Source organism: Triturus cristatus, chromosome 4_2, assembly GCF_964204655.1.
Source record: "Triturus cristatus chromosome 4_2, aTriCri1.1, whole genome shotgun sequence".
NCBI lineage: Eukaryota > Metazoa > Chordata > Amphibia > Caudata > Salamandridae > Triturus > Triturus cristatus.
In genome coordinates this window covers 90,434,016-90,460,899 of record NC_140586.1, presented here as the reverse complement: position 1 = coordinate 90,460,899, position 26,884 = coordinate 90,434,016, and the positions used below count along the sequence as shown (strand labels likewise).

At 47.6% G+C, this 26,884-nt stretch overlaps 1 protein-coding gene across 4 annotated transcripts in view; it reads left to right on the top strand.

The window, feature by feature from the left end:
* The window catches only part of ILF3 (interleukin enhancer binding factor 3), a 35,581-nt gene extending 12,580 nt beyond the window's left edge, over nucleotides 1–23,001 (top strand). For 2 of the 4 annotated variants that reach the window (XM_085600685.1, XM_085600684.1), the window contains exons 10-19: nucleotides 1,209–1,334; nucleotides 1,458–1,657; nucleotides 7,692–7,838; nucleotides 7,985–8,122; nucleotides 8,663–8,842; nucleotides 9,474–9,609; nucleotides 9,695–9,757; nucleotides 12,560–13,051; nucleotides 22,013–22,147; nucleotides 22,320–23,001. In XM_085600685.1, coding sequence (XP_085456811.1) covers nucleotides 1,209–1,334; nucleotides 1,458–1,657; nucleotides 7,692–7,838; nucleotides 7,985–8,122; nucleotides 8,663–8,842; nucleotides 9,474–9,609; nucleotides 9,695–9,757; nucleotides 12,560–13,051; nucleotides 22,013–22,147; nucleotides 22,320–22,468 — 1,766 coding nt within the window. In that variant the 3' untranslated portion in view covers nucleotides 22,469–23,001. Of the gene's footprint in view, nucleotides 1–1,208; nucleotides 1,335–1,457; nucleotides 1,658–7,691; nucleotides 7,839–7,984; nucleotides 8,123–8,662; nucleotides 8,843–9,473; nucleotides 9,610–9,694; nucleotides 9,758–10,108; nucleotides 11,117–12,559; nucleotides 13,052–22,012; nucleotides 22,148–22,319 lie in introns of those variants that run through there. The other 2 variants (XM_085600687.1, XM_085600686.1) reach the window with 1 other exon arrangement.
* Nucleotides 23,002–26,884: the final 3,883 nt, after the last annotated feature.

The following is a 26,884-nucleotide window of genomic DNA, read 5'->3' as shown; positions in this document are numbered from 1 at the left end:
AGAGTTGTTGACTGCTAGTAATTGGTTTCCAGTTTAAAAGAAAGCACTGCCATCAGCATGCTGCTTTTAATCTGAGCCTGCACCTTAAGCCCGCCCCCCTCCCCCCCAAATTCATGTGTGGGTCTGACAAATGAAAAAAATACTGCTTTGCGGAAACTACGCCTCATGGTGAGGCCCCCAACTAACTGCTAGACTCAATTATAAAGGTTTTCTAGGGCACAGTTGTGCCCGTTCATGGCATTATGGTACCATTTGAATAATGGGCACCCCGATTATTTTGGGCATTTGTGGTCTAGTCATTGCAAATAGGGAGCAATCATTGACATATTGAGCACATTTCTGGCCTACTTTTTCCACACTTGACATGATGGAGCAGACCCTCACATAATTGCCATGGCTGTTATATGGTGGGCATCCTGGCCATTATGAAGTCCAGTCTTTGAATAATCATGGGTCTTGTACAATGTTCTGCATTATTAGCATAATGCAGACATCAGTAGTGGTCACATCCATACCTTATGATTGGGGCTTCCGGTTTTATGGTATCAGTTTTGACATTTCCGTCTGTATTTATCCGTATTTATTGTGGGTTTTGAGAGAAATTAAGCTGGAATTAGTATATTTCCACATTTATTTAACCGGTAAAAATGCACTTTTGCTTGAATGCCTACTAGGTTACAATGTTGTAAACGCCCACAGAAGATAAATCCATGCACCTATACGAAAATTTGCATATTTCAGTATCCGCCTTGTGCATAAGTACTGCTGGTAAAGGATCTAACTAAAATTCCTTTCTCTTTTAGCCCCGTTACCTATCGATCCACACAGCTATTGGCCTGGCAGCCATGGCCGACAATATTTAGAGTTACTCAAAAAGCAACTCTGTTTCCGTTTTTATCCATTTTTTAAAAATGAATATAGCCAAGAAATTTAATTTTTCTGTATATCTAACAATCCGGAAAACAGGGAGCCTTACTTATGATTGAAATACCTGGACATTTGAAGTAGAATCCGTCCATGTGAGGCACATGTATGTACTCAATGATAAGTTAATGTTTGGCTACTGCATATTTCCTAAAAATGATGAGGTTTCAGAAGATCCATTAAATTGGTTAAGACTCCATGTGCACAGGCTACACTGATTGTATATTGTAAATAGTGGTGTCTGGATAAGTTATTTTGCTTATTTGTTCTGTATTTTTCCACAGCATTTTCTTACTCTGTGCAAATCCCTCCAAGCACAACCTACGCAGTTGCCCCTATTAAACGACCAATGGAAGAAGATGGGGAGGATAAGTCCCCCAGCAAAAAGAAGAAAAGGGTTCAGAAAAAAGGTATTTTTCTTGCCCTTTTTTATTTCTTGGTTATTGTTGAGTGGCTATATCACAGCCCACCAATGCTATTAGGTGTCCGTAATTGAGTGCCTATAGTATATTTGGTACCTTTTTGTATTTCAGAAGACAAACCTGAGCCTCCAATGGGGTCCAATGCCCTCATGAGGCTGAACCAACTTAGGCCTGGTCTCCAGTACAGGCTGGTTTCACAGACCGGACCAGTTCATGCTCCACTTTTTACCATGGCTGTTGACATTGATGGGAGTGTGTATGAGGCATCTGGTCCATCCAAGAAAACAGCTAGGCTTCATGTTGCAGTGAAGGTAAGCAAAACATTTGAGTAATGGTTTTAAGAACTGTAGACCATGCAATAGATCTCGTATTTACAAGAGTTTGAGCTATTGACATTGCAAATAACCATGCCTTTTTTTAACATAAAAGGCTTTGTCATTTAGAATGCCAATAACTTTAACTCGCGTAAATGTGATACCTATTGCATTGCAAATGCTTGTTTTAGTCAGCTGTGAAAGTAGAAGAAAAGATTACCGTACGTCTAGCGTCGTTTAATTTGACATTGTTGTTACCCTTCATTTCCCTCGGCTCACAAGCTTGGTTGTGCTGCAATTGAAGCAAGCCGCGATTGTGCTTTCTGTGTTAAACTGCTGCTTTAAGTTAACTTGCACGGGGTAACTGCCGCGATTTGTAGCTGAAGGCACACCAGCTGCTTTGATGAATTTAGTCATTGCGTGCACAAGGGGTATGAATAATTACAACGTACACACTGAGTTGACGCTTTTAAAATGACCTAATGCAGAGGGTGGTTCTGGAATGAAGACCCAGAAATGCGCTCCATGGCTGATACCTCCTTTGCTCCTGAGCAAACATCTTCTGATGTCTCCATGCATGCAAAATGTCAAAGTGTAAATGTCTCCATGCATGCAAAGTATCTTACGAAGTGATAATGGAAAGCTGGGTACTCTATAGGTGGTAGAAGGTGGAAGAACTGCTAAGGAGGTGTAGGGGAGCTTGAGGGGCAGGGGCAAAAAGGAGTAAGGTCATAGTTGTACTGAGGGATTGGTCCACACTTCCACCATGGAAGAAACTTGCATCACGGCGATTATAAGCAACGCAGTACAGGTTACAATACATTAGTAGTGTAGATAATAGCAAGGAGGAGGAGGTGTGGAGTTGCGGCTGGATCTCCCGATTTTTGAACTAGGGAACTATCAAGGAATCCCGGCCTCCTTTCAACATCCTGTGATTCTGGGCAAATCACGTAGTCTCTGAGACCATAAACATAGAACAAAACATGGCCTTGCTACCTACACCTTTTGTGACTCCTTTCGCTCTATGAGCATATGTGGGCGTTGGAAGACACACATGGATGAATTTAGTTTTTTCTGGGTTTGATGAAGATTGAGGTATATAGCGAACAATTCATACGACGGTTGCACCTTTTGAGCATTATGTTAATGCACGGTCGCCTCTTGTAGTATACGTATGTGGCGTTGACATTTTTTCACTCAAATACTAGTGTGAGAATAGAACACAGCTCTCAAGCGTATGCGGGTTTTTTTTTTTTTGGGGGGGGGGGGGAATGATTGCAATGCGCACGCATTCACAGCTTTTGAAACACCGCACACCCTGCTGCACGGCCTCTCACCACTGAGTCATGAACATGGCCATTCGGTTCAAGATTCAAAGAACTGTTCAGCAGCATCGCCAAGTGAAAGTACGTCTGTGTGGAACTGAAAGTAAGCCAGCAGCAAGAAGCGCAAACGGCCAGGCAGGACTACGTTGTAGCGGTGCGAGTCGCGACATGCTGCATTGGCGACTTGTTGACGAGCCTGAGTAGCCCGGCGTAGGCTAGTAGCCGCCAGCAGTGAGTGACTACTACTAATACTGGCCAGTCTGACTCTGGCCAGTCTGACTCTGGCCAGTGCCGCCCGCTAGTAACCGCACCAGCCACCAGGTGAGGCAGGGCCTGTGTAAAGTGTGGCAGCAGCAGGCCTAAGTAAGGCTGCAGAGACAGCCTGCAGGCTGTGCAGTGCACTACTGCAGTCAGTGTGTCGCTGTCCTGGCCGACAGGTACCTTAAGTTTTAATTGACACATTAACACTGACTGCACTGTTACTGTAAAGTAAGGTAGCACAGTGGCGGTTTCTCTTTGAGGGCGTCGGGGCTCCGCCCCAGGTACATTTTTTCATTTGCAAGAGATCACATTTATTTAATAAAAAAAAAAATCCCGAAGAACACAGGGCACGGTCTCAGAGTCTGCAGTAGTCTGCCCACTCACCAATACCTCCGTGCCAGCTCCGCTGTTCACACTACGTCACATCACGTGACTGAGTGATTGCTTTGCTGCTCCCGGGCCCAAAGGAGCCTGCTATGTGTTTTCCTGCTTTGCTGCTCCTGGGCCCAAAGGAGCCTGCTATGTGTTTTCCGGGCCGACAACATCACAGCCCTGAAGGCTGTGATGTCATCAGCTCGGCAAAGACCTAGCTGCAAGGCCCAGTCTCCACCCCCTGATGGCGTGGAGGTTAAGTTAGCCCCGGGCGTTTTTAATACAAGCCCGGGATCGCTAACTCTCCACGTCAATCAGAGAGTGGAGGAGAGCTTGCCATGGTGTCACCCCACCCCTTCCCAACTCGTCACAGGGCGTGGTGGGACCCACCCTGTGACGAGTTGGGAAAGGGTGTGGCAGGCGGGCAGCCAAGGAGTCGAGTGACCGTCTGCGCAGGCTCGGCAGTTGGAGGAGTGGCAGCCATTTTATCCAGACGGACGGTCACAGACTGCATCAGAGCGGAGGGGAAAGCCGGGGTCGAGGAGCCTCAGTCAGTCTGTCCTGAAGGAAGCGGACCGGTCGTGCCCTGCAGCAGCAGCTAGTCCATGTGGTTGCAGGCTGCCAGGTTGCTGTCCGGAGTAGACTTGTGAACTCGGGCAGTTCACCAGGTAAGGCCCCCAGGCGGGCAGTTTTTAACTTGTAGGCCTGCGTGTGTTAGTCTACTCTCTCTGATGGTGGAGCGGAGGAATAAGGGGAGATAGTTTGGCTTATTATGTAATCTTTCTTATCTGTGGCAATAGTGTTAGTACAGGCCAGCCGCGCCAGAACAGATAATGCAGTGCGCGCAATTCACTTCACATTTGCTGCACTCCGTCCTACGAACGTCCTCGACGGGTATTTATCCTTCAGCGAGAGAACAATGAGTGAAGAGAATTTAAACGAAATGTAAACCACGACGCAATGCGACTTTAATTACGCACATCCCATTTCAGAAGCCAGCCTACAAGATGGAGGGTAAAAAAATGAGCAAACTTTTGTTTTCAACTTTCCATCGGTAGCAAGGCAGAATTTTAAGCAACTGGGTGTTGAGTATTTATTACTCCAAGGAAGCAGGCAGACATTGTGTGACAGGCCTGCATTAGATAAAGAATGATCCGCGATAACACAGATGGCCGGTTTGAAATTAGCAATCACGGCCATTGAACTTGCTTGGAAAATATAATTGTTGTTCTTTCAACACATGCTGTATGGGGAAGTCTGAAAATAAATAGAGATACGAGCAGTGAAGGTGATCGACTGAATGTGAAATTGCCAGAGAAAATGAATTTGTGAAAGCAGTTGGCGATGATTGAGTAGACTTTGACACACAAATATTGTTCTTAAAGACAATCTGCCGATAGTCCATTAGTTCTTTTGGGAATGCGGCCCATTAACTGTTATATTTATTAAGCTGAACGCAGTGGTGATACTAGAAAATATTATACCACAAACTGCATATTCACACTGTGCTAAGTTAGCGTGCCATTGGCTCTCCCGGGACCTACAAAGGTTATGCTAATGAAGCGAACACCGAGAGCGCTAAGGAAGGGATTCGGAAAGGAGCACTTCCTTTTTCGATCGTGCTGGAGACGGGCACTCTTCAGGACACTAAATTAACATTTGAGCATTTTGTAATTACTTTAAATGCACCTGGCCAGTTGCTTTTTATTTCGACACTAACTCTGTGCAGGCGAAAACAAAGAGAAGGATTTCCTTACCTGGATTGTAATGAGACTTTTGCCTGCATTATGGGAATTGTATTTTCAATAGACTGGTCATGTAACACCCGGGTGTTCACCCATATGTTCGCATGTGCATCAAGCTACTTATGTGATTAACACCGATCCACCCTAATATGCACATACAGTCAGCTAACAGTCTCTTTAACTATGTATTCCTCTTAACAGCCATCAGAGCATCCATTGACAACCACATGTGTTTGCATGTTGCCTTTTATGTATTGTCTCACTGCATATCTCTCTACAGTAGCATCCCTTCCAACTAAACTGCGCTCAGAAAAGGCCCACTAATCTCCAAACTACAAGTGGCAGGGCATGTGCTGGGTGTATTAAAAGATTAGATAGATAGGTTTGATGTTATTTAAGGTGTTGTGCTTGAGCCTCATTGCAGTTCCTGTTGAAAGAGTTGGGCGGTCTCTGTCTAAACGTACAGAAGTTGGATTTCTGGAAGCATGCTGATGAGCATGTATGTGCACCTCATGCCACCTTCACAAATGCCAAATTGTGCATTTTTAACACTACAAGTTGGTGGTAATTTGCGATTTCTTGACCTAAATTCGCAAGTCCAAAATGCTACATACATAGCATTTAAGGAATCACAAAATTGCGATTCCTTAAATGCTAAAGCAAAATAAGGAATCGCACATTTTTGCGATTCCTTATTGTGCGAATTGTTGTTGCATGCCAAAACGTGCAAAAAGATCGTTTGCGGTTCACAAACGCCAGAATTCTGCGAATTCCGGCATTTGCGAATTGCAAACTGCTTGATACATCTAGGCCATGGTTTTTAACTTAGTGAAACTGTTCATTTTGTGATAGGTGTATGTTAATGGAAAACACGATAGGGAAGAAGCTACTACTGAAGCACAATGGCTTCCGAAAGTCTTGAAAATCCACCATTTGGCTGCTAATTTTTCAAAATTTTCTCGGGGGGGGGGGGAACCCCCCCGAACCCTCCGTAGGTGGTTCGGGCTCGCTCGCTCGCGCGCCTTTCGACACCCAAAATTTTCAGCTCCACCACTTTAAAATCTCACCAGCCGCCACTGAGGTAGCAGCCGTAGCCAAGTTCCTTCCTGGCCTCCAGTAATCGGGCATAAATTAAAATGTCAAGATAACTCTGATAAATAGTCTTCCTGGAGAGAGACAGTCACAGGAGGTTTGTCATGCGGTAGTTGTGACTGCTTGTTGTAAGGTAGTACAGATGGTTAATATACCTGCTGCAAAGAACGTTTACCATGCAGATCAAAAAGTGCGTGTAATCATGTTAAGTAGGTCAGTGTGTTACTGCTTCTGTCAGATCTTTTCTTTACTTGCAGTTTGTAAGTTAAAATCCTATCCTAAAACAGCAAGCTATTAACTAGTCTCATCAAAGAGCTGCATGCAAACTGCAAGTTAGAGCTATGTATTTTTTTTTTGCCCAATCTTTCATTAACCTGATCTTGCAAAAAGGGTTCATTTGGGTAGAAATCAATTCTTATTGGAGAGAACCCCTAACAATGCTGTTCTGTTTAAAATTCTAAATTTGCGCTTTTCCAGACTTTGAACGCTTCAACTATATTGCCTAGGATGCAATCATGGATGACGTTACTCCTATGCCTTGTAGTCCTGTCTGATGTAACATTCCCTATATACTGATTTACACACATAGGATTGTATCTATGCAATGTGTGTATGAGCAAACTAGTGCCCTGACACACCTTATATTACATCTGACGTTTAGCAGTGCCAGTTGACGATGTGGGTGGAGCTAATATAGTAAGTGGGCGGACCCAGTGGATGAAGTGGGTGTAGCTAGAGTAAAGTAGGTGTGGCCTCCAACAAACATTTGAGCACCTGCACTTCATATTTTACAAATTAAGCACTGGGTCCAGGGATGACGTGGCTTGGCAGTTCTGGCTGGACTGCTCCCATGAGGCACAGGGTCAAGCCTGATTTGCATATAGCTGTCTGAACTGGGGTGGCGAAGTGAGCTAAAGAACGATTATGGATTCAACCCAGATCTGTGACTGGAGGCGAGTGTCTGAAAAGTTTCAGGACCATCTCCTCGTGTTTACACAGCATATTTGAGCCATTGGTAAATGGCAACTTTGAAGTCTCACTTAATCCCTATGCTTGTGCAAAAATTAAAGGGACAGGTCTGATTGAAACTTGAAACACATTCGTTGCCACGCTTCTCCTCTTCCCCCATTTTCCAGAACGTCCGTGCCAATACCTGCCCCAAACAGCTTTATTTTTCATGCTTCTGTTCGAAGAGCTATCCTTCTGAACTTGCCTTTAACTTTTGTCGCACTGCAGGTTCTACAAGACATGGGTTTGCCTACTGGTGTGGAAGAAAAGGAAGAGGTCCCTGAGCCTGTAGAACCCAAGCCAAAAGTGATCCCCCCTCCTGTTCCTGTGGTGGAAACTGCCCAATCAGCGGATTCTGATTCTCCTGACTCTGAGGTAGGTCCATTCGGATTCACTAGTGTCTGCCTTCTGCCATTGTCCGTACTTAGTAAATGCACAATATCACAACCTTTGTTCTGTGGCCCGGCATGCACGTTCATTATAATCGTGTGATTGAGTCTGATATGTAACTGTTTTATTAGAATGCGAAAGCACAAGGACCAATCCTGACGAAGCATGGCAAGAACCCAGTGATGGAGCTCAACGAGAAGAGGCGTGGTCTGAAGTACGAGCTGATCTCGGAGATTGGTGGCAGTCACGACAAGCGCTTTGTCATGGAGGTGAGGTGATCCCTCGCAGAAGTATTCGTTGATACATGACCCTTGGCACCTGCGCTTAGGCAAGTGCTGGTATTGAGATTGACCGGAAGAGCATCCTCTTTCCTGGTCATATTGGTTAGGAAAACTCTGCGCGGGTGCGCCACTTCATCCAGGCAGCCATAGCGCATGGCCCCTGTGCTCGGACATCTCCATGAGGACTGCCCGTTGCACTGCCCTCCAGCATCGCAGCACTGCTTTTGCGCACACCCGGTGGTGCTGCTTCCCATAGGATTGTTCACTTCTGTCGTGGTCCATTGTGCAACATTGTGATTATTTCCCTACATAGTTCAGCTATAATGTAAACTCGGGTTCTTTTTGCTAATACTGCAATATTCACCACTGCCCACGGTACTGCTCGTTTCCAGACTATTTCCTGTCAAGTTGTAAGTAACGAAAGTGTGGTGTGGGATTCCAGGGGCCAGGATCAGGGTTTTCCCTCAGCAGGGTTAGTTTGTAGTTTGTCAGTGAAATAAATTAATCCGTTGGCAATTTTCTCCGAAGGTGGAAGTGGATGGGCAGAAATTTCAAGGTGCTGGCTCAAACAAAAAGGTCGCAAAGGCGTATGCTGCACTTGCTGCTTTGGAGAAGCTCTTTCCTGACGCCCCTGTGCACAACGAACCTACCAAGAAGAAGAAACCCCCAATGATGATCCGAGGGGGTGGTCCACCCAAGTTTGTGAAGGTATGCATATTTGTCGTTGGAATCCAGGGGGAATCTCATGGAATTTGGAGAGGAGCTTTTTTCAAGTGTTTGCTTTTCCTCGAGCTCGTGATTTACCTAGTGGTGCTAACATTTTGATCAATAGTTTTATTCCACACTGTCAGCAGTCCAGTCTGTTGCTGGTCGCCCAGATGTCCCACTAAAATGAAAAATACTCCCATTGTACCTCCTAGTTTAGGTGAAAGCTGACACTGCAAGCCCCTCTCCACCCCTGTGTAGTGTAACGGTCTGATAACCGATAGATTTCGGTTACCACATGGTGGTTAACTGCACACTGAGGTAGTTGCTCAGCGAAATTTGCTCAAAGCCTTCCTACGAAACTATGTTGTGCCGCTTTCTCAGGACCCTGGGGTGATGCTGTTCATAAAATGCAAGGATGTGGGTGACTGAGGGGAGCTGGCGCGTCTCTATAACGCCCATATAGTCTTATAAACATGTTGTAGAGGGAACCTCAAGTATTCAAACTGCCGGATATGTCTGCTATCCTCTAGTGCAGGTCATGTCTTCTGTTTATAGTGTGCCCTCTGCAATAAGTAAAGAGTAGCCAGTTAGTGCTTGACCTGTAGTTCTAATGTGCATCTCCCGTTTCCAGTCGCATCCAGGTTTTGGAATGGGTGGTGGGATGCATGAAGCGCCACCGCCGCCCAACATGCGTGGTCGCGGAGGGAGAGGAGCTGGGAACCGCGGCCGAGGGCGAGGCAGAGGCGGCTACGGCGGGTTTAATGCTGGTAAGTATGGCTTTTCTGAGCTCCACTTTTGTGTGCGTCTGGCCAAAGTCATGAACTCCTCCTTAATGTACCTTGTCTCCTGCAGGAGGAGGTGGCGGCTTCGGCGGCGGCAATTACGGCTACACAAACAACGCCACTGCAGGATACAGTAAGTGTCGAGTAGCTTCCAGCGTGCTTGCGAAAGCGGTCTAAAAACAAATGCCAGCAATTGTCTGTTGGTGTAGACAGGCAGCTCGATTTCCAAAAGCAAAACCAACCCAAGTAACTTGTTTACTCGGTGTACTTTTTAAATTTCTCTGCTTTGGTTGAGCCAAGTGAAGGACTCGCCAAAAATCTTACCTTGTGAATACACATCTTTATTATTTTGTCCTTGGAGAAGCCATCTTCTGGGGGTGACACGAGCAGAGAAATCTAAAACAAGAAATTTAAAAATATGTGGCACATTTTGCCATTTTTAAAATTCTAATTTTTTTTTCTCTGCTGTCTCCCCCTTTTGTAGGTGACTTGTTCACAGACTGCTTCGGCTATCATGACTTTGCGTCTGCCTAAACCAACAAGTGTTGCGCACATACAAGTTTTTGCTCCAAATCTCATGACCTCCAAAAACCTTCGCGTTGTCTCTGCTTCACTGAGTTGCTCAACCGTGACTTTCACCTCCGCTCAACATTGAGCCTGCAGACTTATGTTTTTGGCCATTTTTAATCGCCTCTGAACTCGTAACCTATTAATTTGTGCGACGAGGGCAAGAGTATATAGTGCTGTGGTACATTCAAAACGCACTCTTCATTGACTTCAGAGCTCGCCAGCTTTTTATGGGAACGATTTTAAGTTATTTAAATGTTTTGTAAATCCTTTAAAGTTTGAACCTTAACTTGTCATTATCCGAATCCGATTTCCCGCTGTTTGCCCACTTGATGGAACGGTACCGCTGCAGACAAGTCGCTTGATTGTTTCTATTCAGTATTGTAGGACTTGCATCCCGTGGGAGTGTTGCTTCGGAATGCAGGCCCCTGGATCATCGCAAAAGCATGGGTCTAATCTTGTACAGATATAAGACCAAACACTATGGCAGTCAGGGTGATGGCGCAACCCTGTGTTTGCGGGAATACCTTCCCAGAAAAATGGTCACCTTTCCGTGAGCTGCTTTGACTTTGCAGTTTTCGGGAATCCGTGCAAGCAGTTAGTCATGTTCCAGATCCGTACGCTGTTTCATGCCTCCCCTTCTTTAAGACCATGCGATCTGCTGCATTGAACAGCCAGGAACCACTGATGCTCTGTACTATGCCGTTTTTGGTTGGGACAGGGTCTGTTGAATGTACACACCGTTCGTTCAGCCTTTCTGGATATTGTTGTTAAAATGTAAACCGAATGCGCTGTGGGGAGCGTCCCGTTTACACTGCAGGTGGTACTGTTTCCAGTCCTAAAGTTTATTAATTTTTATAAACTTGTTTGCATGATTTTATTTCGAAAATTACTATTTGGGATAAATAAATGTTTTTGTAACGACTTTGTGAAAATGAGTTTTATGTTCACTTGTAGGTTATTTTCATTTGGAGCAGTACATTCACTTGTAACTAGATATGCTAATGCTTTTTTTTAACATTCTACGTGGGTGTTCAATGCTAGTTTGAGGTCTCGACACAAGGACACGGGGCCTAGCTTTCCTGCATGGCTGGTGCCAGTTTTTCCTCCTTGGTTTAGTGCAGGTGGGAGTCCCCTCCCCCACTGAAATGCTGTTTCTGGACGGATCGTGTGGTCCCCTCTTCCCAGAGCGCAGACCGATAAAACACGTCCGTTCCAGTGGTAATTTTCCATTTACAGAAATTGTGCGCTAAAATTCTGCTTCTAGTAGGAGCATCTGCGACCAGTTACTGCACCCATGCATATCGGCCCCAGGAGCCACATTCCCACAGGTTAGAACTGAAACCGCGGCTTAACGTGGTGGCGGCATCTACGAACAGGCGCTATTTATGATTAAGACTTAAAACCGATCAGAAGATGTGATTTTTAAGGCAGAACATTGACAAAAAACACTTCTAACTGAAGCGCAATCTAGAGTGCCCAGCCATCGCATCAATAAAAGCAAAGAGTAGCGATCCTTTGAATGGCCAACTGCCCCTTAAAGAAAAAATGGTATAGAACTGCTGATGAAACCGGCCTCTGTAATCTGGTCGCATTCCAGCCCATCGGCCCACTGTGCTTGTTAGTTCACGCACTCGTGCTACAGTAGCAGCCAGCCCGAATTACCCCCCCCCCCCCCCCCCCCGAATTCCTTAATTGTCTTGTTCGCTGCCTACAGCACAGTTGGCAAGAGATTTGTGGCTGGGGAGTGCAGACTTATTTAAAACGCTACGCTTTTAAGGGGCCTTTAATGCTTTCTGCCCATCCCTGGCTTTAAAAAAGCGTGGTTATACTGGTAACTTGACCATCACAGGATAATGCCTTACCATAAATAGTTTAGTTTGTAGGACAGCCGGTTAGTTATTCGTTGGAAGGGAAAGCCCCTTTCACAGAGATTCGGGGGCTGTACCTAGCAGTGGTTTAAGAGTACCGTCAAGGTGGTGGGTCCCGAAGTACTAGGTAATGTGAAATACGTTGAGCAATGTTTTACAAATCGCAGAATTGATTTGGTATGCAATCCGTCTGCATTTTATAACGTTGGAGTGCCCTGTTCGTTAATGTGTATAATGGTTTTTGTCTTCTGGGCATCTCAAATCCTCCCCTATTGGCTCCCAAATCGGGCACGCAAAGAGCGAGTGCTCTCCTGCCTTTCAGCCCTATGCTAATGGCTGCTAGCTTAGAAACCAACCCAATGACTCCTATCTGAATTGGTCAGTCGCAAATAGTTTCACTTCCTAGAAGCAGCCCAGACAGCGAAAATCTGTTACTAAGGGAATGACTTCATCCAAACGAAGGCGTGCAGCAGAACTGAATTTCTCCTTCTCTTTAGGTCAGTTCTACAGCAACGGCGGAGGTTTAGGCTCTGGAGGCGGCGGAGGTGGCTACGGCTCTGGTGGCGGTTACGGCTCTGGTGGCGGAGGTGGCGGTTACGGATCTGGTGGCGGAGGTGGCGGTTACGGATCTGGTGGCGGCGGTGGCGGCGGCGGCTACGGCTACAACTACAATGATGACTACAGTAGTCCAGCGCCCTCCAAACAACACGTGGCTAAGAAACCACCACAAAAAGCCGCCTACAATCAAGGCTACGGAGCACACCAGAACCAGCCATCCTCCTACAGCCAGAATCAGTACGGCAATTATGGACCATCCTCTGCAAAACAGAAAAGCTTCAACCAAGGTGGTGGTGGTGGTGGTGGAGGCGGCGGCGGTGGCGGCGGTGGTGGTGGTGCAGGAAACTATTCTTACTCCAATTCCTACTCTGGTGGTGCCGGTGGGAGCTCTGGCGGTTCCGACTACAGCTACTCTGAAACGAAGTACCGAGGTAAGCTTAGTGTTTTTTTTATTTGATCATCTTATGTTTTTCAAAGGCAAAAAAATGCCTCTTGGCGTTTGTGTAGTCTCAGTGCTGTCTTGCACCAGTGTTGGCTGGATGTACTTGGAGGTCTGGAATTTCAGGATGGTTAAGAAAAAAGAAGTTAAGTGATCATGTTAACCTTTGCTGAGATTTACTGCGATGCATGTAATTATTGGTGGGTACCAACCGTGTGTGCACAGCATCCCATTTACAAGGTAGATTGGCTATTGACACAGTCACCTGTTTGCAGTGACTTGCCCCCACCTGCCCTCCAACACGTCGCCTGTCAGGGAACTAATACAAGATCTTCGCGCTGTCTGTGAGGCAATCGCAAGACTTCTGGGTTTAAGCGGCTACTACGTGCAATTTCAGATGTCCTCAGACTATCCTCTGCCTTGAGGAAGCGGTTCAAGCGCTCCTCCCAAAAGACTAATAGTTTCCTCTACACCATCAGGAGAATGTATCTGCTTTCCTTGATTCCAATAAAGGAACACTCCCTCAGTCGTACACACCTCTGGCCTCTAACAAATACATCCTGTCCGAACATTTCATGAGCACAAACCTGCATGACAGTTCAGATTACATAACCCCGTACATTCTCAGGCGCCTTCTTTCACTTACCCAATACCCGTGCCTCACTTTCATGGTACATGGGTGTAGGAAAGTAGATGTTTATGGGTGAGCAAGTGCAGCCTCAAATGATTAGTCCATCACCTGCTAGATGTCCTACATTGCATAAAACCGTGTGCCCAATCCCTGGTAATGACAGGAAGCAGTCTGGTTAAAATCAAAGGCAATGTGTAAAGTATGTAAGCAGCGCATACCTGGTAGAAAGCTGCACAATCACACCAGTTACCCACAGGCGAGGACGCACTCAGGCTGCAGCAAATTCCCCAAATCACCACACCCAAGCCAGGATGTAGCCTGATGCGTTTCGGATAGACTTGTCAGCTCAAGTCAGGCTCACATCACGGGGCAGCAGCACCAGGAACCACGCACAACTCGGGGCCCATCCGAGGGCTTTGATTGGGGACCTTGAGCATGCAGCACCCATCAGGGTAGAATTACCGCACTACATATCCTACATATGGGGGGGGACTGTTCATTGGAGCAGAGTTGGCCTATTGGATCTATCAAACGTGTCAGGCTACATCCTGGCTTGGGTGTGGTGATTTGGGGAATTTGCTGCAGCCAGAGTGCGTCCTCGCCTGTGGGAAACTTTTGAGCGTTATATATGTTTCACAAGCACCCAAATGCAGCGCACACTCCCAGTCAGCTCTCTCCAAGTAAGGTAAGATACAGGTGCAACCAGCGTCAGCAGAGCCTGACGCGTTTCGGGCATACGCCCTTCCTCAAAGGCTTTTCTGCTACTGAATGAATGACACCATCAAGATTACCAGTGTTTGTCCCTTCTTTATTTCGTTCATAATCCCATTCAGTAGCAGCTGATAATCATATTGGATTGAAAGGACTGCCTGCAGCCCACTTGGGATATATTTTACGAACTACCAGCCCCAGAATGCTTTAGAGCTGTATTACTCACCTGATTGTGTCACTGAAATAAAGGAGGGACAAACGCTGATGTTTGTGTAGCTGGCAGTCATTCAATTGCAGAAAGCCTTTGAGAAAGGGAGTTGTCCTGAAACGCGTCAGGCTCTGCTGATGCTGGGAGCATGGGTTTCTTCCCTAAACTGGAGTTTGCTGACAGTGAGTGCGTCCTGCCTTTGGGTACTTGTGGAACTGAAAATATATATATATATAATAATTTTCGAAGGCATATGAGCTGCAGATTACACACTGTGCCTAGATCGCCATCTGGTGTTTCCAGTTTTTCCTCTTGGAAAGTCTTTGGAAGTCACGAGGTATGTGACTCCTCCTTTGGATCGTATTGCGCATAGACTTTGGCTCCATCCTCAGATTTTTTTTTTTTTTTTTTTCCGCCATCGGGCTCCGGTTCCGAACAGTTTCCAGTTCCTCTATCGACGGGCAATCCTCACCCCATTCGCGGTATTGTTTTTGATCGCGATCTCCACACTCGACGCGGCTCCCATCAATCAAGACCTTCGATTCAAGTCGTCGACTACGGCCTTCGGGCCTACCGAAGCTCCGGTCCTGGCTAATGGAAAGGACTCCTTTCAAGAAGTGCCCTCAATGTGGGTCCAAATTCCCCCACACCGACCTTCATGAAGTCTGTAACCTCTGCCTCTCCCCTGAACACGAGGCTCGAGACTGTCCGGCGTGCAAGTCCTTCCGGTCCAAGAAAGCCATCCGAGACCGAAGGGTGTGAAGAACCATGGCACACTCGTCGACTACTATTCCAGATGACCTCTTCGGGGAAGGCGTCAACGTTCCAGAAGGGCAACACACCGAGGGCCTCGTCAGCGCCTCCGAAGCTGACGATTCAGATGTGGAGAACATCACTCGGGCACAGAGTCGTGAGTACCGAAGTCCTCCCCACCCTCGACGGCACCGAAAAAGGCTTCGGTCACTCCTTCGCCTCCAGGCCTAGGCAAGACCAAACACACTGCTTCCCACACCACCTTCGGGACCGGTAAAGAAGCAGATTAAGCTTTCTGGCGGCTCAGGCTCGAGCCAGCCCACCGTCAGTGCCGAGAAACAGTCCTCCGCACCGACGCCGAACAAGAAAATGGCCTCCTCGGCACCGAGCTCCATACCGAAACACTCGGCGCCGAAAACCAGCTCCAGCTCCTCTGTACCGACACATCCCCGGAACCGAGCAAAAAACACAAGGCCACCGACACATCTCTAAGCCGAAAACCATCTCTGCTCTGAGTAAACAGACCGCCCTTTCCCGGCTGCATAGTTCCAAACCGCAGACTAGCGCAGACTCTAAAACAAGCAAACTGACCCCGGTGCCAACGGACAAACCACTCTCTGAGAACTTTTTGCACCTGATCCATTGCAAAAGACATTGATCAAGCACCCCAAAACCAGACATTTGATGCTCAGCATCAGAGACCGCTGAAAAAGCCTGCCCCCGCTCCACCTCCTAAGAGGAAGGATTCTGCTACCTCCCCTTTCAGAATGCCTTCACCACCGCCACTTCCTCCCCCCTCAACATTCCTCTACACCCTCTCTGGATGATAATGATGTCTATGATGACATAGGGGACGTACCCCATGACTTGCCTACAGGGGATCCCACTCGCACAGGCTCCCCAGACCCATGGGACGACTAACATCCCTGACATTCCTAACGTCCCGCACGATGATCTCTACCCTTCGAGACCATCCCCACCAGAAGACTCATTAGGGTTCAACCACTTATCCAAAGGGCTGCACACTATCACGGGGTGGATATCCATACCGACCCCGTGGAGGAGGACTTCCTTCTCGATACTTTTGACACCACGCATAGGGACACCTCCATACTGCCCATGCTCAAAGGGGTTATCAAACACGCGCCGGAGGTGTTTAGAGACCCAGTCAGAACCAGTGTCATTAACCAGCGCATAGACAAATCTAAAGCCGCCCCTACAGATCCCGCTTGCATCAGAGGGCCAGCACCACTAGATTCCCTAGTAGTGTACAGCACGAAAGAGGGCAAACTCCCAAGCGTCACGCGAAGCACCACCACCTGAAAGAGTCAAAACTCTTGGGCGCATCGGGCAAGCGCACTGCATCCCAAGCTGCCAACATATGGCGCATCGCTAATACATGAGCGCTACTGGCAAGATACGACAGGGCCCATTAGGACTAGCTTAAAGCCATAATGCAACACCTCCCTGACAAATATAGAAATAGGGCAAATGAGTTAATTCAGGAGGGCAAAACAATTACCGATACCACCATCCGCTGTGCCCTAGATGCAGCTGACACCGCCTCCAGAGCCATTAATACCAGCACCCTCCTCCGTCGCCATGCCTGGTTAAGGATATCCGGTTTTAAACCGGAGGTACAAGCCTCCATCCTCAACCATCCCTTTGACCAGGAACATCTGTTTGGCCCCAAAGTGGATGATGCCCTAGAGAAAATGAAAGGACACTGACACGGCAAAATCCATGGGAGCCTTACAATCTCACCCTCCCAGACGCTCCCTTCGCCGCTCTTCCTTTCGGAGCACATCCAGAGGCTACTCCTCAGACACCGCTTCATACATATCCCCTACTCAGTCCACCTTTACAAGGGGTTACCAAAGAGGCGGCTACAGGGCCAACAATAACAAAGGCAGAGGCAAAACAAACACCGCCCGCTCTGCCACCGTGCCTCCCCATGACTTCCCTCCACTTCCCCCAGACCATCACACTCCGGTTGGGGACACTCTAACATTTCTTTCCGGTCTGGACTACCATCACCTCAGACAAATGGGTAACACAAATAATTCGGTCAGGCTACTGCCTAGAACTAATATCTACCCCCCAAACATTCCACCCTGACAACGCCCAATGTCACAGGAACATCTAACACTACTAAAGCAGGAGATAATCTCCCTCCCTCCTACAAAAGGGGGCGATAGAAAGGGTTCCTACCAACCAACAAAATATGGGGGTCTATTCTATATTTTCTCATACAAAAAAGGGACGGCACTCTACGACCCATCCTAGACCTCAGGCCCCTAAACCAATACATACACTCAGACCATTTTTACATGGTAACACTTCAGCAAGTACTTTCACTGCTCTATTAACAGTGGGAGGACAGAAGGGCTTTTACGTGAGGTCCAGCATACATGCCCCGGGTAGACTATATTTAGAAAGGGTATGCAGTTCCTAAGGAGAATGGTTTGTTTGTGAGGTCAATTCTCTAATCCGTCAATATTGACTGGACTCAATGAACCTATCGGTAGGGAAGGGGAGTTCCCATATTAGGAACTAATGCCCTCACACACCCAGCAAGCTAGGTGTCATGCTTCATCTGGGCCTGCTCCTCGTCGGGCCGGCGGTGCAATGCCCGACGGGCACCCGTGAAGGGGCTCTTTGGCTCTCCCACAACGATTTCCTGACCACTTTAGACCTCAGACTCCTATTTCCACATTCCTATTCACAACACTCAGTTCCGTAGTGGACGGCCAACTACCAATTCAAAGTACTCTCACTTAAAGTCACTACAGCACCACAAGTATTCACCACGTGCCTAGCAGTAGTGGCAGCACACCTGCGGAGAAAACACATCCATGTCTTCCCATACCTAGACGACTGGCTAATAAAAACCAGTTCATACAACCAGTGTGTACAACACACGCACGCCACTATCCAACTACTTCACCAACTGGGATTCATGGTAAACCACGGAAAGTCCCATCTCCAACCGTCTCACGTAAAACAATATCTGGGTGCCACTAAAGACACCTCGAGCGCTAGCCTACCCCAGTCCTGCCAGGATAGCAAGCATTCAAGCTCTACGCGCAAAATTTCAGCCACAACACTCTTTCAGCGCGAGTGTTCATGCAACTAATAGGAATGATGGCCTCTTGCATATTCATAGTACCCCACGCAAGACTCCAGCTGCGTCCTCTCCAAGAGTGCCTCGCACGCCAATGGAACCAGACCCAGGGTCAATTAACAGATCTGGTGTTGGTAGACAGTCGTACCCATCGCTCTCTGCAGTGGTGGACCACCAAAAACCTTTCCAAAGGGCGACCGTTCCTGGACCCGGTTCCTCAGGTAGTACTGACAACAGACGCATCGCTCTCCGGCTGGGAAGCTCACCTATTGCATCACACCATGCAGGGCAGATGGACACCTCAACAAAAGTTACTCCACATCAACCATCTGGAGTTACTAGCCATATCTTTAGCCCTAAAATCTTTTCAAACACCGATTTCAGGCAAAGCATTCCTAGTCCGCACAGACATGACAGCCATGTACTATATACAAAAACAAGGCGGCACACACTATCCACAGCTCTCAGCTAGCACAGAGCATATGGAGATGGGCCATCCCCCAGAAAATCTTTCTCCTAGCCCAGCATGTCCCAGGAGTCAAACATTATGGCAGATCTGCTCAGCAGACAAACACCAACTCCACGAGTGGGAACTCCACCCGCAAGTTCTTCACCCGTACTTTGAAATGTGGGAGCATCCACAGATCGACCTCTTCGCCACCCACAAACGCCAAATGCCCAAGCTTCGCCGCCAGATATCCACACCCATTGTCCAAAGGCAATGCGATATGGATGAACTGGTCAGACATTTGCATACGCTTTTCAGCCTCTCCCACTCATTCCATTAGTGGTGTGCAAACTACAACACTCCCTCACGCTAATCCTAGTAGCTCCAACTTGGGCCAGACAACAGTGGTACACCACACTGCTGGAACTATCTGTAGTACCGCAGCAAAAGTTACCTCTTAACCCAGAACCATGGAGAGATCAGGCACCCGGACCCAGCTCGGCTCAACCTTGCGTTCTGGCTCCTGAAATCCTAGGATTCTGTAATCTAAATCTTGCCCCTGACTGCATGAACGTCATTAAAGAAGCTAGGCGACCCACCACTAGAGCGTGCTACGCAGCCAAGTGGAAACGTTTTGTTGTGTATTGTCACAATACTACCATCAATCCCCTAGATGTGTCCATTCCACGCATCATAGGCTATTTACTACACCTACAAAGATGCAATCTAGCCTATACGTCCATTAGACTGCACCTTTCAGCCATAGCAGCTTATCTACAAACCAGGCACCATCTATCACTCTAGAGTACCTGCCATTAAAGCCTTCATGGAAGGCCTCAAAAGAATAATTCCCTCTTGAGTGCCACCCTCACCTGCGTGGAACTTAAATCTAGTTCTCACCAGACTAATGGGACCTCCCTTTGAACCTCTACACAAATGTGAACTTCAATTCCTAACATGGAAAACCGCCTTTCTTGTAGCCATCACTTCCCTCAGAAGGGTCAGTGAGATACAAGCACTTACCATTCAAGAACCTTTTCTCCAAATGCACCATAATAAGGTGGTTCTCCGTACCAACCCAAAATTCCTCCCCATAGTCATTTCTCCTTTTCACCTAAACCAATCTGTAGAATTACCAGTATTCTTCTCGCAACCACAGTCCGTTGCAGAAAGAGCTCTTCATACATTCGATGTAGAGAGTAAGGCTCGTTTGACATCTAGAGAACACAACCTTTTCGTAAGACCAAACAACTGTTTGTCTCTTTCTCACCACCACACAAAGGCAACCCCATCTCAGTCAGGGATAGCTAGGTGGATTTTCAAATGCATTCAGATTTGCTACCACAAAGCAAAACCAACGCTATCCGTTCCCCCTAAAGCCCGCTCTTCACGTAAAATAGGTGCTTCAATGGCATTTCCAGGGAACATCCCATTAGATTATATCTGCAGAGCAGCTACATGGTCAACACCGCACACTTTCACTAAACACTATTTTGTAGCTATGCAAACTAAGCAACAGGCTAGTGTGGGCCAGGCTGTACTCAAAACATTATTTCAAACCACCAACAGATATGGGTGGTCGCCGCTAAGGATGGGTACTGCTATATAATCTATGCACAGTGTGTAATCTGCAGCTCATGCTTCGAACGGCAAATGCTACTTTCCAGTATGCATCTGTTGTTGGCATGTAGAGCTGCAGATCTACACACGCCTCCCCGGCTACCTTTATCTGTTCCAGTCTATCTTATTTAGATCCAACACACATGGGTATCTTCACTGTTACTACTACGCTCCATCTTTCCCTGCTGGCGAAAAACAATCTAAGGATGGAGCCGAAGCCCATGCGCAATACGATCCAAAGGAGGAGTCCCATACCTCGTGACTTTCCAAGAGGAAAAACTGCAAACATCCGGGCCCAATACCAGATGGCGATCTATGCAGTGTGTAGAGCTGCAGCTCTACATATACATACGTGTGTGTGTGTGTGTGTATATGTGTATATATGTGTGTGTGTGTGTGTGTGTATATATATATATATATATATATATATAATTTGCTCCAACTTGCCCATGCTTGAACAGCACAAAGGTAGGTGGCAAACTTGCACCACCCCATCGGGGGCCGTGTGGGTGATATTTATCGAGCTGCACTGCGGAGCACAGAGGAGGGATTGAGACTGGTCGCTGCTGGCGGCGGCCCATCCGAGGGCTTGAAAGAGTGACAGACATTAGTGCCACCTTATGATACGAAATCAACCTGGACTGCGGTTCCCACAATGCCCCACTGTCATGTGACAGGCCCATCCAGGGGCGTGGCATCAATATTGTGAAAACGGGGCCAGGTGCACGCAATCAGCTAAGCAAATGCCTCTGAAGAAAGGAATCCTTTGAAACGCGTCAGGCTCACTGCCAAACTGACTGTCTGATTGAAGCCGTCGGCAACAGACCGGTTGTACCCTGAAAATAAAGGTTTGCCACCTACCTTTGTGTTCGAGTGCTGTTCAAGCGTGGGCAAGTTGGAGCAATTATATAAATTATATTAAATCCAGTAAGGGAAACCAGAGACTTTAAGAAGGAAAAATTCTCCTCGAGGGGACTGCAGCTAAAATTCTATCTGCTGCCTTGGAACTGAAGTATAGCTAATTTTGTTGTTTGGCTCTGCTGGCGCTTTAATAAAAAAAAAGCTTATAGTCCCAAATGCTGACTGTGACTCAGTCGTTTCTTCAGAGGTGCTGGGAGACTTGACTGGATGTAGCTTAAACTCAATCTGTTGTGTAACTGCCAGGATATTTTATTCCTGCAGTCCGGTCCCCTTGTATCTTTGAACGTTTTTTCTTTTTTTTGAAAGTTTACACACATCATTCTGGTGCCCAATTAACCACCACATGAGTACACTTATAATTGTCTCTGAACAGGGCACTTGGAGCCTTTTGGGATGTCTGGCAGAGGCCATCAGCAAAGTCCAGTCTGGTTGCCACTAGTCATCTGGGTAATTCCAAGAAAAAGCCATGCACAGTGAAAGTGTCTTTTGTGTTGAGCCTTTAAGCACGTTAATATATAATTTTTCTTTTTCCCCCAGGAGGATATGCTGGTGGGGATGGTGCTGCACCACAAGCTTCTGCTGGTGGTGGCGGTGGTCGTGGGGGTGGTTCCTATGGGTCTGGCGGGGGCTCCTCTTACTCCGGTGGATATGGTGGTGGAGCTGGTAGCACAGGTTTGTAACAAATTGTGTTGGTATTATCTTATCAAACTAAATTAATGAGATTCGGACTATCGTGCGGCAGATGGTTAAAGATACAACTTTTTAATCTTGTTCCTAGTTTTATTTTTTATTTTGCTAGGGTATTGTTGTAATGTATTTTTTTTTTTTTTCCCCTTCTCTCTAGGTTATTCCCAGCAAAACTACAACCAGGGTGGGGGACCAAACTACAATAGTTCTCCGACGTCTTATCCACCCTCACAGGGAGGTGGTGGTGGTGGTGGCGGCGGTGGCGGATACAGCAGGAATACAGATATGAACTATCAATATAGATAAAATTGCTGCTTCGCCCTGTGGTGTGAAAGCTTTGACTATTTGGCACTTTCACTCTCCGACTTCAGTTTTATGACATCACAGTTGACTTGTAAACCTGCATTTCCATGTTGCAGTGCTTTTATGTGGTGATTCACCCTATGATGGAGCCTACAAATGATTCCATACTTGATGTATTTTGGACATCTGTATTTAATGGTTCATAGTTGCCATTTAAGCCCGCTCTGACTAGAACCTTTTGAGTTCACTAAACTGTACCTTTTGCTCTACTCCCAACCTTTCTGTGGTTGATGGACTTTGAACGAAGGGGGGATTTCATCTGTTTTTGAGTTTGTTTTCTGGAAGTTAAAATAATTTTGTGCGTGTTAACAAGCTTTCTGTATTTTAATGCATTAGTGTTTTCAGTTTTATAAGTGAAGATTTTATTTTATGAAACAGAGGGGGGGAATGGGGATTTTTTTTGTATGTCGCTGGACCATTCAGACAGAACATCTGGAGTAAGCTGAATGTAGTCAAATAAAATTGTTTCAAATCTTGATTGGTGTTAATGTGGTATCTCTACTGCTCTCTCAGCTGTAATCCTTATATTAAACTGATCTGCCCCAGCATTCAAACACCTGAGATTCTATCGTGCGGAACATTGAGGCCCTTTTAGCATTTAGAAGTTAAAAATTAAGCTCCTGGCCAAATAATGTAGCTCCCTTTTTTCTGAATTACTTGTTACCGTTTAACCAACTGTTAAGTCTGTTTCTGAATTTGATTGCCTGTCATGCTGGTGCCTCTGAAACCAGGCTTTCAAAAAGTAGCTTACTTTTGCCCTTTGATACATAGTTTGATAAAGGAACTCCAAGTATGTATGAGCCTACGTTTTGCAGCATGATTCTTTATTGGATTTGCATCCTACACATTATTCTGTAATCTATTGGGTTGGTCTGAATTACGTATTACTTTGTTCGAGGCATGTGGGCTGCTGAATTCATATCTGTGCATAGATCGCTGCCTAGTGTTGGGTCCGGATGTTTGCACGTTGTTGTCCTGGAAGAGTCTTCGAAGTATCCTGGGATAGGTGACTCCTCCCCTGGACTACAGTGCGCATGGGCATCCTCTCCATCCTCATTGTTTTTTTTCCGCCATTGGGTTCGGATGTGTTATCTTGACTCAAGTTAGGAAAACCTGTTCAAGGCCAAAAGGCCTTTAGCTCGCGTCGGTACTGTTATCGATCGGTATCGATAGTATCTCTGTTAGTTTACTAACTTCTAGAACAAACTTTCGCATCTTACCCGACCGTCGATTCGACATCAGCGATGGAATCGAACACCATTCAAGAGGTGTCCGGTATGCAATGCGAAATACCCCCACGTCGACGTCCATCCGGTGTGCAACAAATGCCTCTCCCCGGATCACGACGAATCTACATGCATGGCCTGTGCCAGATTTCGATCCAAGAAGACTCTACGGGAGCGGCGAGACTCGAGGCGCAGCAAGCGGCACCGGCCCCGGCCGACATCTTCAACGCCGAGACCGAAGATGTCGAAGTGGAGAACCTACCCTCCAGTCCCTTTTCCGAACATGACTCCGGATCGGGGGATGTCGATGAAACACTCTTTCGCAGAGATGAAGACGACACCGAGGTAGGAGACTACGATGAGGCCTTAGGGGCCGAAGAGAGTAGCTCCGGTGACGAGCAAGGCCTACCCGTTCAGACTGAAGAAAGCCCAGTGCAACAGTCTATGGCTCCGGTCGAGGGATCGCCTTCGGGCCTTACCCAAGACGTATCCCGCAGTTCTTCGGGCCCGGCCTCGGACATTCAGCGGCAGCCATTAATGCCAAAAATGGCTGGTTTCCCTTCTCTAAAACCGAAACCGAAAGCAGTATTGGTTCACTTGAAACCGAAAGTGGCGCTGGTCGGATCGAGGTCCTCCACACCTTCGACGCCAGCAAAACACATTGGCACCGAGCGCACCAAACGAGACTTCGGTGCCGAACTCGAAGCGGCCGACGTCTGAGTCGACATAAGGAAGAAGGCCGTCGGTACCACCAAACCTGCTCGGCTCCCGGCACCGACGCAATCGACTCCGACCCCAAAGGTCAAACAGCCTGCTGCGTCTCACACCGCTTCCACGGCGACATCTACGCCACAATCATCGAATAAGTCGACGGCCACTCCCGCCCCTCGACTCGATGACCCACCGGCGTCGGAAAAATCCACGACCGCCTCCACTGAACCGGTCGGTGCGAAAGACTCGAGGGCGCTCCAGATTCGACCCGTTGCTGCGCAAAGCACCAAAAAGAAAATGGTCCTCCAGGACACGTCGGGCTCCGAGCCAATTACAGCTCCAGCAGCCTCTTCGACACCGGCCAACATTACTTTTGGCCTGCCACCATCCACGGCCCCGAAAATGTTCCAAATCAGGACACGGGTGACCCATACCACAATCACGCCTGCCGAACACTCTGGGGAGACGTCTCCATCGCATATAATCGACGCCGACACCGGCAGGATGATTATCCACAAACGGAAAATAACTTCGGAGCCGGCTTTGGACTCCTTCAGGATTCCACTAAAAAGAAAGCTGCCTGTGGCTTCAGAACCAGTTCTTTACGAACCTTTCCACTCACCCTACCAGGATCCACAATCCTTCTCTCCCACACACTCCGACACGGATGCGTTGGGGGACTACATGGGTGACCAGGTCCCCTACCCCGGAGACATGGACCCTGACGCCCAGCAAGACCCTGATCAAACTTGGGATGACCCTGTGGACCCAGGTGCACCTATGGATGCACAAGACCCGCAACTCTATGGAGCAAAAACATCTCCCACAGAAGACACGGCAGCATTCAACGCTCTGATTGAACGTGCTGCGGCCAATCATGGGGTGCAACTTCACTCGGACACCGTCGAGGACGACTTTCTTATGGACACTTTTGCTTCCTCAGAAAGAAATATAAAAACTCTACCCATGTTGAAGGGTGTCCTCAAACCAGCAAAGGACATCTTCAAGGAACCCACCAGGGCAAGAGTGATAAACCCCAGGATAGACAAAAAATACAGATCAGCGCCTGGGGACCCTACTTACATCAGAGGCCAATTACCTCTGGATTCCATTGTCGTTGCGAATGCTCGCAAGAGGGCACACTCACAAACAGGTGACGCTCCTCCCCCGGACAAGGAGTCCAAGGTGTTAGAGACCTCTGGCAAACGGATTGCCGCCCAGGCAGCCAACATATGGCGTATTGCCAATACTCAAGCACTCCTCGCTCGCTACGATAGAGCGCACTATGACACATTAGAGCAACTAATCCAACATCTCCCTGACCAATTCAGAGAAGGTGCAGAGATCCTCATCAGGGAGGGACAGCTCCTCACAAACGCATCCAAGTGCGCGCTGGATGCCGCAGACACAGCCGCCAGGGCCATAAACACTAGCGTCATGCTGCGACGACATGCCTGGTTACGAATCTCCGGATTCAAACCTGAAGTGCAAAACATACTCAACCAGCCTGTCAACCCCAACTATTTCTTCGGGCCGGAGGTTGACACCACCCTAGAGAAAATAAAGAAGGACATGGACACTGCAAGTCCATGGGGGCTCTCCAAACTCAGTCCTTTCGGAGCGGCTCCTTTCGTCGCCCCGGAAATAGAGGAGCAGGTAGAGGACGGGTCACAGCAAACATACAACAAGAGCAATACACAAACCACCTACGATAAAAACACCCGGGGTGGATATCGTGGCTCCAGTACAAAGGGCAGAGGACGCGGCTACGGCAACACCAGGTCCTCCCCCAAGAACAAGCAGTGACGCCCTCTCCCTTCCTCCCGACCACATAACACCTGTCGGGGGGAAGGCTACAAAGGTTCCTGTCCACGTGGAACTCCATCACCACGGACAGGTGGGTCAAAGATATTATCAAATACGGCTACTGTCTAGAACTAACCTCCACTCCACCCACAATACCTCCAAAAAACCGTCCTATGTCCTCAGAGCACTTAACGCTCTTACAGCAAGACGTGCAAAGTATGCTTCTAAAAGGCGCAATAGAGGTCGTACCCGTCCACGAGCAAGGTACGGGAGTGTACTCCCTGTACTTTTTAATACCGAAGGACGGGTCACTCAGACCTATATTAGACCTGAGACCCCTAAACAGATACATTCTTTCCGAGCATTTTCACATGCTCACTCTCCAGCAAGTCCTCCCGCTGCTCAAGCAGGGAGACTTTCTAGCCACACTGGACCTCAAGGATGCGTATTTCCACATACCCATTCACCCATCACACAAAAAATACCTCAGGTTCACTGTTCAAGGACAGCACTACCAATTCAGAGTCCTTCCCTTCGGCGTGACAACGGCACCAAGGGTGTTTACAAAGTGCCTCGCTACTGTGGCGGCACATCTACGGAGGCAGCACATACACGT